Here is a 12959-nt window from a genome sequence, read left to right on the forward strand (position 1 = left end):
TACCTGCCTCACCAATATAACCAAGTTATAGCCAGAATTCAGAAATAACATTTTTGAGCATTTATTGTGTCTGGCAATGTGCCAATCACTTTACATTTATTTTAGCTCATTTAATGTTTACAACAACTAGAAGGAGGTACTATTAGGATCCCTATTTTACAGATGAAAAAAGTGAAGGTCAGAGAGATTAGTTAAGCAGAGGGTACAAGATTAGGTTCCAGTTGACTCTTAACAACCATTTCATATTCCAGGTGACGCTTTACAGACATCTGATGAATGGTTGGATGAATGAATGCATGCACTTTTGGGAATTCCCATTCAGCTTGGCATAAATACTAATTCCTTAGAATACCCTAGAAAAATCTAGACCTTTTGTGGAAAGAAAAGAGTGGGAAGAGTGGTAGGGATTTATTTTTTCGAGTGAATTGAGGCAGATGATCTTACAGATGACTGGGTTCTACTCAGCATGGTTGCCTTATCTGGTGAGAGATGAGAATTGGGCAGACACCAGTTCTGTCCGCCCTGGGCCCTCAAACTGGGTAGCCTCTGAGATTCAAGTTCATCAGCAGAGTGTTGGAGGACAGTTCCTGCAGAGCCCCATGAATCAGAGGAGACTTGGAGGCGGGAGGAACTGGCTATCCTAAAGGTGATTTTAAACCGGGGTAGCCAGAGCCCAAAGAAGGGCGAAACCAGGACTAACTGACCCATAGCATGAGGGGCAGCGCCTGTGAAATTACATAGGATTTGTAAAGGTGGAAGGCACTGTTGCGCCGGGTAAAGCTTCGCAAGATCGTGGTAGGGGAAATGATTCACTCCCCTTCCCTATTCCCTCGCAACATGGTCCTCACAACCCCCTTCTCTTCCCCCATTTCCATTTCCGGACTCTTCTCCTGCCCGCAGGGCATACGCACGCGCAGAGAGATTCCCAGCCCTGGCCGCCAGAGACCCGGAAGCATCGATCGGCTCTGTGCTCGGCTTCTAGACTTGTCGGCGCTCGATTGAGGAGCGTGGCTACGTAGCTTCCGGTGCCTGGCTCCGTTTCCTGCTTTTGGTTCTCACAGTAGACGGCGTAGGCCTTAGGTGGGTTCGTGCGCCTTCTACCTCGCTGTTTCGGTTTTCCTGGCTCCTCGGCCCTTTTCTCCCCGTTGCAGCTGGGAGCGGACGAAGCGCGAAGCTGGGGTGGGTACGCGTTTGGCCCGGGTTTGGATCTCGGAGGGGCAGGCTTGGGGGTGAGGAGACTGACTCTGGGGCCGGGCATCGCGTGGCAGCTCCCTTGGACTTCGTTAGGGGGCCCTGGGCGAAGGTGCTTGTGTCTGGAGAGGCGGAAGGCTTGCGCGTACGAAGTAAAGAATAGTTAATGTCAGTCTGCTTGTGCGAGGCGTGGACAGTTCACTGCGCTTTCAGGTGTCTTCCAGCGGCTCCCTTTTGGTGGTGGCGGGTAATTCAGGGTGCCCCTGTAACAATCCAGCCCACGATCAAACCTCGCATGAAACCCTGCAAGAGCCTCCCCTTTGTCCCCCTACCTTCACTTTGATCTCTGCCTCAGTCACTTCCCTTTCGCCGTCTCCTTTGCGACCCCTGCCCCTTCTCCAGATTTCGATTTAGGGGGTCGCAAGGCTTTGAGAAGCGTTACGTTTTACCTGTTACCTGCACAAGTGCAGCCCCTGCTTGTAGGCTCTTCCCTTGTCAATCATCCACTGCTGTTCACATACAGTGGATGCTCTGTAAATATTGTGAGATAAAGGAATATGTGGGGCACACAAGGAAATCAACCAAGTTCACAATTTGCAAGTAAAAACCATGTAAAAAATGCAATAGTGTGGTATATGAGGAAGAGAAGTGTAGAGGAGAAAGCAAGGGCTGAATTTCCGGGCCTGATGCTTATTAGCTGTGTGACCTTAGGCAAGTTCCTTAACTGGTAATAGCTGTTAATAATAGCTACTCTAAGTGCTTACCGCTGATGCAGAACTGTGCTAGAACTCATTTAGTTTTCTGAGTTCTATTGGGTAGGTTCTGTTACCATTCTTATTTTACTGATGAGGACCTGAGAGATTAGAAAACTTCCCTCAGGCAAACAGCTAGTAAGAAGCATAAATAGGATTTGAATTCACATCTGGCTGGTACTGGCTGGTACTGGAATCTGAGTTTAACCGTCATGCCACACTGCTGTCATTGAGCTCCTTTCTTTCAAGTCGGTTAGAGATAACCTTGGAGTCCAGACAGCTTGGTGTTGCTGTATACAAATTAATAGGTATGGAAGGACTTTGTAAGTGCACCCATTAAGTAGTTGGCAAACTTCATAAATGTCTAACCTTATGATTTTTACTGGATGTACATTTGCTACTTTGGTCACTTTTCTTCAAATCTACATTTTAAAATTATTTCATTGAGGAGGTGGAAAGAAAATGTCACTTGTCATAAGTGAAAAGTAAGTGTAAAAATAAATGTGTTGAATTAAATGGTGTTACTAAAATCTGGCTAGGTATTGGTGCTCCAAGTTTTGAGCATGAGAAACTGTTCTCCTTCTGTATGAAAAGGAGGGCTAGTAGGTGCTGGAGATACACTAAAGGCTACAGCCAAACTGACATTTTCTGACAATTGGGATTGAAAGAGAAGTGAAAAGTTAATAATTCTTGTGTTGTGTCCTTATGCCACAGTCCAGTATAATTTACTCCTTCCTTTTTATAACAGATTTTTTACTGTTTCCTGAAGAATTTAACACAAACATGGATATCAGACCAAATCATACAATTTATATCAACAATATGAATGACAAAATTAAAAAGGAAGGTAAGTGCTTTTTAAAATACTTGTTCACTACTAAAATGTGTTTATTTAATACTGTCTTAAAAATTGTACTGCCTCAAAACCTCTCACCTCGTCATCTTAGTGCCTGAAGTAATGGTTTATCCCATTTCCTATAGGGATTTGAAGGCTTTTAAAAAACAAAAATAGGTAGGAACTGACAGTGTGTACAGTCTGTTTCTACTCATAGATATAATGGTTTCATATAACTTTTAAAATTACATATAGCCAATGGGAATAGTATATGTTTTTATAAACATTAAAATATATAACTGTATAAATAAGTGAATGGTGGGGGGGCAACTCAATGCAGTATCATTTTATGAAGACTTTTGTCATTATTTTATTACCAATAACTTGTTTCTTTTCTAATTTGGACAGAATTGAAGAGATCCCTATATGCCCTGTTTTCTCAGTTTGGTCATGTGGTGGACATTGTGGCTTTAAAGACCATGAAGATGAGGGGGCAGGCCTTTGTCATATTTAAGGAACTGGGCTCATCCACGAATGCTTTGAGACAGCTGCAAGGATTTCCATTTTATGGTAAACCAATGGTAAGCCAATTCCATTATTTCACTTTAATCAAGAAATTAATGATATTGATGGGACAGTAGATTTGTAAATATGCTTGAAACTGTAGCTATTGCTTTCTGCTTTTAATTATGTGTGTGTGGGTTTATGTATTTTTATAGAAAAACAGCAGTAGAGTTTAATTTATGACAATTCAGATGGGCAAAAACAAAATACATTGAGATGTAGAATATTTTAAAAAATAATGGCAGTCTAGGCAATAGTCTTATCTCAAAAAGTTAGAAATTAATAATATCCTGGAAGACTTGAAAAGAAACCTGTTTGTAAACTTGTAAAACATTACAAAACAAAAGTCATGAGTCAAAGAGGAAATTCAGTCTGAAGTTTTAGAAAATGCTGTAGTGAAATACTATGTGTCGGAAGCTGCACAGTCTAGATGGAACGATCTAAGGAAAAAGGATAGGTTTAAACTCATAAGTTTTAGGAATAACAATGGAAATGAAATGGCTATGAATGGAGAGTTTTAAACTCAGGAATGACATAATGAGATTCATATCTAGCTGCTGGATGAAGGTCGCATTGTGGGAGGGACAGAAAGGAAGTGGGAAACTCAATTAGGGGGCCCTTGATGTAAGTCAGAGATGGTAGACGATCAGATAAGGGTGACCACAGAGTGTGAAGTAAGGGGTTTCTGTATGTGAGTGAATACACCATACCTTAGGTGTGGATTCCAAACTGCTTTTTTTGTGCGATTAGAATGTGATGTGAAGGAGTGTTGGACAAAGAGCCAAGGGCCAGGGTTTAGAGGAGCTGGGTCTTCATTCTGGTTGTACTATTAACTGGCTCTGTGCCCGTGGTCAGTTTTACCACCTCCGGTAGACAAATTGGTTGTTCTTTGGTCTAATGCAGGCATCAGCAAAAACTAAAGAAGTACATAATACCTTAGGCTTTGTAAGCCATGTGTGGTTTCTGTTACCTGTTCTTTTATGTGCTTATGTTTTTTAACAACCCTTTAACATTATCTAAAAAAATTCATGTAGGCCATGCTAATGCAGGCTATGGGCAGGGTTTGGCTCACAGACTGTGGTACAGACCACTGATCTAACCCATTCATTTTGCAGATGAAGAAACAGGCACAGAAAGTTTAATTGTTCATCTAGGTTGTAGTAATATAACCAGTGGCAGCCTCAGGAGTTGACGACTAATCTAACAGCTAGTATTGTGATTTTTTTTTCTGCATTACAGGTCAGCAAACTTTCCGTAAAGGACCAGATAGTAAATATGTTACACTTTGCAAGCCAGATAATCTGTGTTGCAACTACTACTCAACTCTGCTTTTATAGTAGGAAGAGCAGTCACAGAGGAGAACAGGCAGTGTTGGCTACAGACAGTAGTTTGAGGACCCCTGTTTTATACCATGATGTTTAATTCAGGACTGAGCACCTTTTTTTCTGTTATTAGAGCAAGTTCTTCTCATCCTCTATCCAGCTCTCCTTTTCCCATCACTTCCCAGCTGACTGGACACCATTTTTGTGGAAAAGCCTATCCCAGGAAACTGTGGGATGGTACCTATGTAATGTAATTTTTAGTAAATTGTTTCCTGAAACCAGGCGGTCTCTCGTAGTAGTATCAAGTAACACCATAATTGAGATCTCAGTTGGCAGCAGCATAGGGACTGGGTTTTAGCTTACATCTAAAATTACATTAACTTGAAAGTACAGTTTCTTCCCATAGAGGGTTTAGAGCTATTTTGCTTAGTTGAGATGACAAGTTTGCATGTGTCTGTTACTTAGATACAGGAAAGGAAATTGTTTGCTGTGTTGGGCACCAGCCTCACCTTGCCAACTAATTTTTTAAAATTAGTGGGAAAGTGTATTAGATTGATTATTATATTGAAGCATTTGGAGAGGTCTATTCTTTTCCTACAGAAAGGTAGCAGATACTGCCAAATCTCCATCTTAGAAGAGGGGAAATAGAGTTCTTTGGGCTGTCTTGTTTATGTCTTACTGTGGTTTTAGTTGCTCTTCTGTTTTAAGTCCAACATACCTATCAGAAATGAATAAAATTTGCTATAACTTGGAACTCAGAACAGAATTACTCTCTCTGATTCAAGGGCATTTAGTTAATGCCAAAAGTACCTTAGTAAAGTAGAACCGTCTTCCTAAGGGCTTCGTCATGAAAACTTTGGCATAAGTGTAAATCTTGCCCTTCTCTAAGTTGTGGTTAGACTTTTATCTCTAATAGGTATTTAGTCTAGACTAGCATTTCTCAACCCTGTCACTTTGGACATTTTGAAATGAATGAGTCTTTGTTGCAAGGGGCTGTCTTGTTCATTACACCGTGTTTAATAGCATCCCTGGCCTCTACCCACAGGATGCCAGCAGCATAACAATGAGTAATGTCTCCAGCTAGTGCCAGCTGTACCCTGGCAGACAAAATCACCTCTGGTTGAGAACCACTGGTTTAAATGAGCCAGCTAAGAGCTATTGCTGAGATCAGATATTTTCACAGGTGACTAGGTCATAAGGACAGACAAATCAGGTCACCCAAGATCTATTCAGGTCAGGCACGAGGTTGCAGAGCCAAGGGAGTTGTGAGGGAACCCTCAGGACCAAGTCAGAAGTTAGTCTAACCCTTCAGCCTGTCTTCTTTTGGTTAGATGATGATGGCAAGACTAGCAGAGTTGCATGCAGGGATAAGCACACTTAGAGCCACTGTGGTACAGCAGCCCAGACCAGCCAGAAAGAGCCTGGGATTCTGAGGTGTGGGTTTAGGCCTACTCCCTCCCCTCTTGTTTACCCAGTGTAGTCATCTCTAGCTGAAGTAAAGGAAGAGGAAGAACTGATCTTGGTTTTGACAAATTCTCTGCTTTGTAATCCACACGACTTTAAAATGTTTCTTGTTCTCTTCAGATCAAGATCAAATTCTTGTTATATGAGGCAATAAAATTTTCCATACCTATTTTATACAAAGTAACTTGTACAGATTACTACAAAGCAGTAATTTGTAGGATTATTGCATTTTGATCAGAGAGGCAATAATTCTTTCAGCTCCGAGGAGGAAGAGTTTGCTTGAAATGGAGGTTGGAGATTGCAGACAGTCATACCTAGATAACGGTTTAACTCATGGCAGAAATATTCAGACAGTTCATTGGTGCTGAGTGTAGTTATGTGATAATGCTTTAGGCCAGGGCTACTCAAAGTGTGGTCCCCATGCCAATAACATTACCATCTTCTTTGTGCTTGTTACAAGTGCAGAATCCCAGGTTTTCCCAGACCTACTACATCAGAGCTTTTACCTGCTTTCCTGGCATTGGGAATGCAAACTATAATTGATCAAATACTATCTTGGACAAGTGTTTGAACCCTTCCCTGTTGTAACAGGTGCCTCTTGGTGCCAACATGGAAGGAATATGCAAGTGGTCCAGTCACACTATCTGTAATTCCATTCTTTTGTTTCCTTTTAAAACATTTTAAAATTTAGTAAGTTGATTCCGCTGTTAAAGTCATTTCATGTAAAGGTGATAGATTCAAAGGAAAGTCATTCCCAGTCTTCTGTACTTTTAACTATTGGAAGTAACATTCCATATGACACATTCCACAGCTGATTGACACATGTCAATGCTTCTATTGAGAGTCACTGGTAAGGGGAAGGCACCTCTCCAATGCATTTTTTGTTGTTGTTGTTTTTGTTCTGTGTGTGTCTGTTTTTTTAAACACATGTGCTTATAGCAGCTTTATTCATAATTGCCAAAAACTGTAAACAAACCAAGTATCCTTTATTGAATGATGTAAAACAAGTTGGTACATCAATACGATGAAAAACTACTCGCCATTAAAAGCAACGGCGTAGATCTCAAAGGCATTATGCCAAGTAAAGGAAGGCAGCCTCTGGGTTACATCATGTATGATCCCGTCTATGTGACATTCTGGAAAGGGCAGCAGGGACAGAGAACAGATGAGTGTTTGGGAGAGGAGGGGTGGGGTAACAAAGGGGAAGCATGAGGGGATTTTTAGGTGACAGAACTGCCCTGTGTCCTGATTGTGGTGGTAGATACATTAATCTATACAAGTGTTACAACTCAGAGCTGTACGTCCAAAAAGTTATGATGCAAAAAAGTTTTATTTAAATCCCCACATTTATGATGTTTAGAATTCTAAAAAATGAAAAAAAATTCAAATAAACTCATTAAAAATGGTTTAAAAGAAATTTTCCATCTAGTTTTCTGCCAGAAAAGTTGTTCTGTGGGGGCTCTGCCAAACCAGCCCTAGTGTTCTGTGGGCCTATTCTATCTGTAAAACAGGATTAGTCTAGAATGGTGATTTTCTTTATTTTTCACCAGCTCCCTCAAGTTGCATCCCCGGGTGCTCTCTCTGTGACAGTGGGGTGGGGGTAGGTTTGGAGAGAAAAGGGCATTTGGCCTCCAGTGGGCTCTGGAGCCACAGTTCTATGTCAAGCTGAGCAGTTTTGTTTGTTTTATATGTTGTTTGTTGAAAACCTCTGGATTAGAATAGCTGATCTTGAGCCAGATCCTCAGGCACTGAGGAGATTTGAACAGTTCTGGATTTCAAGGCCCGCTGGTGGAGCCCACTTATTTGTCCCTTTAACACTTCAATGCAGTTTTCTCTATTCTTTGATTAAATGGAGAGAAACCATGGTACAGATATTTCAAAGTCCTGTGTTTCTCACACGAAAATGTATGTTTTTTTAATCTAATAAACACACTTGAATCTAACGTTGTCTAAATTATGAATATAGCCCACAGTTTACTTCCATTTGGCACTCAGTGTATTCTGACAGATTTCCTTAGGGATATGTTTAAAATTAGCTTGTAGTGTATTTGCGTAATGAAATTTGAAATATTAATGAGTAGTGTAAACATCCTTCAGCATGAGAAGTAACCTGTTTTCAAATAATTAAACCAGCGAATACAGTATGCAAAAACAGATTCGGATATAATATCAAAAATGCGTGGAACTTTTGCTGACAAAGAAAAGAAAAAGGAAAAGAAAAAAGCCAAAACTGTGGAACAGACTGCAACAACCACAAGCAAAAAGCCTGGCCAGGTAAGAAAGACCAAAAAAGTTCCTGTTTGTATTAGTGTTAAAAACTTGATAGATGCTTGTCTTACAGGTGAGAATGATCTTAGGCTTGTCTGTATATGTGCATAAATGTGTGTTTAAAAGGTGGTTTTAAGAAGCTAGAATGGTTGACTTATAAAATTCAGTATTAAGAAACAAAATATAAACCTTAACATGCAGATTTATATTAAGCAGTTTTAAATTTGCATGGCATTTAATTCCATCATTCTCTATAATGTGTTAATACCTTTTGGTTTATTTCTCAAGTTTTGCTGCCTATAAATAATACTGTAGTTATTAATCTTTAATCATGAGTACTTCACTCAAAGTGTCTTTCTGGCCGGGCGCAGTGGCTCTTGCCTGTAATTCCAGCACTTTGGGAGGCCGAGGCAGGTGGATCACGAAGTCAGGAGATCGAGACCATCCTGGCTAACACGGTGAAACCCCGTCTCTACTAAAAATACAAAAAAAATTAGCCGGGCTTGGTGGCGGGTGCCTGTAGTCCCAGCTACTCTGGAGGCTGAGGCAGGAGAATGGCCTGAACCTGGGAGGCGGAGCTTGCAGTGAGCCGAGATCATGCCACTGAACTCCAGCCTGGGCGATAGAGCGAGACTCCGTCTCAAAAAAAAAAAAAAAAAACAAACCTCAAAACCCCCCAAAAAAAAACAAAAAAAAAAAAGTGTCTTTCTTTGAACAATTCAGTAATACAAAATTTAATTTGAAATATCAGATAAAAGTGAAATTAACTGCTGGGCGCCATGATGGCTCATGCCTATAATCCCAGCACTTTGGGAGGCTGAGGCGGGTGGCTCACCTGAGGTCAGGAGTTCAAGACCAGCCTGGCCAACATGGTGAAACCCCATCTCTACTAAAAATACAAAAAATTAGCCGGCCATGGTGGTGGATGCCTGTAATCCCAGCTACTCAGGAGGCTTGAAGCAGGAGAATCTCTTGAACCCGGGAGGCAGAGGTTGCAGTGAGGTGAGATTATGCCATTGCACTCCAGCCTGGGCGACAAGAGCAAGACTCCATCTCAAAAAAAAAAAAAAAAGTGAAATTCACCAAAAAGTAATTACTTCTGGATTGAAAGTGATTAAAATTCAGTTTTACTAAATGACCTATGTCCAGTTGTTTTTAAAAGTAAGACTAGACTTTGGTTTTCTCTTACATATTTCTCCATAATTTTAAAGCTAAGAGGTTAAATTTTATAATATACTATTTAAAGTTTAGGGCTAGCCTTAACAAAAATAACCAACAAATTAAGAACATGAGTGTTTGAGTCAGTGTTAAGATATAAATTCTTAAAGTAAAATTAAATGGAGTAAGGATATCTGTTGGAATTAATGTTATTTTTTATTGCAGTAATTATAAATACCTGCTGCATTTTTGGAGGGATTGGATATTTAAACTCTCCCTATTTCTTTTGCTTAGGGAACTCCAAATTCAGCTAATACCCAAGGAAATTCAACACCAAATCCTCAGGTAATTTTTTTTCCATGTCGTGCTTACCTTAAAATAAGATTGTAAAAATTACAGCAGTGGTATAAAACAATTTGCATGTCTCCAAAAACAAAATGATTGCATCTACAAGACACAGAGCGGTAAATTGTCTGCCACTGTAATGTAAAAACTCACTCCTGAAGAACATTTTAATTCTTTTTTAGAGAGAGAAAACGACACCTGACTTTATTTCTTGTTTTCCATAATGAATCAATGACAGAATCAAAATGACAGACTGTAAACTCTGAGGGCTGGGAGCAAACATTTTGGTTTTCTCTACAGTACCTAAAGCTTTACACAGTTGCATGGGTGAGGGTAACTGGCAGGGTCAGGGGCTCTCTTCCATTCCAGTTGGTTGAAACACTACAGTGTTCTCTGGAGACTCACACACTCTTTGGGCACATAGTTTTATAGTTACCTTTGCTCTCACTTCCTGAACACAAACAAATTTCAGCCTTTTTTTTTTAAGCCTCCTTGTACAAATGTTTTAGAAACTCCGCTTTAAATCTCCCCATGATGTACCTCAAAGAGAAAGCCTCAGTAATGTGCTGATGGTTTCATACTTTTTTTTTCCGGATGCCAAGGTCTGGCAAGATCCTTAAATCCATAGAATTCTCTGTACCACTGAGGTTTTTCTCCTTTTGTTTTAAGTTACTTGGATTTTTTATCTCCTCAGCATTTATAGTCCAGTTCACAAATGCCAGCACTTAATCCTCTAAGCCTTGAGTTGTTCACTAATTGTTTTTTATACTTGCTCTTTTCTCTTTTATGACAGTAGCCTGAAGACAGAGCTCTTTTCTTATATACAAGACTCTTTCTTTAGTTCCTCATAACCTCTGGGTGGGATATCAAATGAGTAATATCTAATAAACTAAGTGTTTGTTACTGCTTGTTTTTATGTAACTAGATGCTGTGTATATCTCATTTATTTGCCAAAAATAAGTAAATTAAAAGTCCCTAAGCAGTGGTTCTCGGTGGTAATCTTTGTAGTTCCAATTTTTTTTTTTTTTTTTTTTTTTTAGTATGCTGGGAAGTAGTAACAGTACAGAGGAATTGAGTATCTGAGTGATACTGAGTATGGTAACCAGCTACGGAGGGGTGACATTGCATGCCATCTCTAATTTTGTTAAGATCTTTGATTATGTTATCCAGGTGACAAAATTCTCCAATCAGGACTCACCTCCAGAAGCTTAAAACATAATTGTTTCATATACTGTGAAACACTTAAGAGATTTGTAATTTTCCAGACTTTTAATGTCTTTACTTGAATGTCTGCCTTGCTTAGTTACTGTAAGGTTTTGAGTTATTTCTCCAGTGTCATTGTTTTTCAGCTTTATTGTTTGATATAGTAAGATTTCACATGCCTAGCTTACGATGCTGTTTAAACTTACAAGCTAACTTTGCCTTTTTACTTTTTAATAGGTCCCTGATTACCCTCCAAACTATATTTTATTCCTTAATAACTTACCAGAAGAGACTAATGAGATGATGTTATCCATGCTGTTTAATCAGTAAGTTTTTTCATAAATAAGTCTGTTTCTGAGAGCTTCCTCACAGGACAAGTAGTACTTCCATGGGTTGAATCCATTTATCACACAGCAGTAATTCCGTACAGGTTCATTGATTTGGTTTGGGATGAATCATGAATTGGAGCCAATTTGCTGATTTAGCAAATAAAAAGCTAAATTTCCTCTAATGTTTAAATTCTTAACTCTGATTGATGTAATAACAAAGCTTTGATATAATATAAAATAGAATTAGTTTATTCTTGCAGTTCTTCCATGGTATTAATTACATTTTAGGCTCTTCTGTCTACTCAGTATTCTTGGTTAGGGTATGGTTATTTTTCTTGGACTAGTATTAGGAAGTTGCTTAACAAATTTTAACACAAAGCAAACATTTATGTACTTGTTGTATACATGAATTGTTTTTCTTCTTTACAGGTTCCCTGGCTTCAAGGAAGTACGTCTGGTACCAGGGAGGCATGACATTGCTTTTGTTGAATTTGAAAATGATGGGCAGGCTGGAGCTGCCAGGGATGCTTTACAGGGATTTAAGATCACACCGTCCCATGCTATGAAGATCACCTATGCCAAGAAATAACATTTGGGATAGTCATCTTTAAAGAACTTGGTGTTATTTATAGCGTTTGTTTTGATAACATTTGGCTGGGTCATTTTAATAGTTAGAGATTAGGGGGAGTAAAAGTGAAATATTTGTGAAGGACTTAAATTATCCAGTGTTTCTTTAGCCTTGGTGAACTGTGAAATACGAAGGCCTTAATTTTGTACAATAAAATTTTATTTGTATTCTGTGTATATAATGCTTTATTGACCCATTGCCCTATCATCAAATGACTTCTAGTCTAGAACACACTTAAGGTTTATAAAATTGTGTAATAGGATGCTTTTCTAGTGTTATTTTGGAGGAGCTAATGATACAACATCATTGAACCATTCTAATAAAAGTTCAGTAGAATTAGATCACAGAAGCTAGTAAATGACTGTTGTATTAATGGTAACAATGATTGTTTTGGGTATTAGAAGAAAATGAGACCCGGGCAGGATCTAAATTTCATCTTTGTATCCTTTTAAGAAATGAATATATTATTTTGCTGGTAGTAGGGATTCCACAAGTTTTCTTCATTCAGTATTAAATAAAGGCTGTGCTTACTGTTTACTGAGAAAACAGAAAGAGAATGCTGTCTTCACACTTTGCATTTAATGCTCTTTCCTTCATGAGGCAGGACTGTTCTAAGGTTAATACGCAACCTCTTTATTGAAAGACCTCCAGGGTAAAAATTTTATGATCTGTAGTCTTTTTTTTCCCCCTTAAGACAAATAGACTGATTAATAAAGAAGTTGCCAGTGCTAAGCTTGCTACTTCTTTGTAATTCTTAAACACCAATGTTCATTTCCACCAATGTTCCAAAGCCCATTTTCTTTAGCTTTTGATTTATATTTAAGGCTATTGATTCAGTCCTCTGCTGAATAAACCATGGATATCTCCAGAAGTGGACAATTTGTTTTTACAAGTATGGAA

The 12959-nt window shown here is 39.1% G+C and overlaps 1 protein-coding gene across 2 annotated transcripts; it reads left to right on the forward strand.

Moving 5' to 3' along the window:
- Positions 1-973: 973 nt before the first annotated feature.
- On the forward strand, positions 974-12240 carry SNRPB2 (small nuclear ribonucleoprotein polypeptide B2). 2 transcript variants are annotated; one of them, XM_009233317.4, is made up of 7 exons: positions 974-1080; positions 2692-2790; positions 3187-3359; positions 8262-8402; positions 9849-9899; positions 11340-11428; positions 11861-12240. In XM_009233317.4, exons 2-7 carry the CDS (start codon positions 2727-2729, stop codon positions 12018-12020), a joined length of 678 nt encoding a protein of 225 aa, XP_009231592.1. In that variant the 5' UTR covers positions 974-1080; positions 2692-2726; the 3' UTR covers positions 12021-12240. The 2 variants fall into 2 exon arrangements, with proteins under 2 accessions (XP_009231592.1, XP_002830019.1); XM_002829973.6 differs by having other exon boundaries at positions 1014-1179.
- Positions 12241-12959: the final 719 nt, after the last annotated feature.

The sequence above is a fragment of the Pongo abelii genome, chromosome 21, assembly GCF_028885655.2.
Source record: "Pongo abelii isolate AG06213 chromosome 21, NHGRI_mPonAbe1-v2.0_pri, whole genome shotgun sequence".
Taxonomy (NCBI): Eukaryota; Metazoa; Chordata; class Mammalia; order Primates; family Hominidae; genus Pongo; species Pongo abelii.

What these genes read in the sequence shown, in the direction of transcription:
- SNRPB2 (XM_009233317.4), top strand. Translation starts at nt 2,727, where the DNA reads ATGGATATCAGACCAAATCATACAATTTATATCAACAATATGAATGAC. An exon ending in TGACAAAATTAAAAAGGAAG is followed by an intron (nt 2,791 to 3,186) that starts GTAAGTGCTTTT and finishes TAATTTGGACAG; the next exon opens with AATTGAAGAGATCCCTATAT. An exon ending in CATTTTATGGTAAACCAATG is followed by an intron (nt 3,360 to 8,261) that starts GTAAGCCAATTC and finishes TAATTAAACCAG; the next exon opens with CGAATACAGTATGCAAAAAC.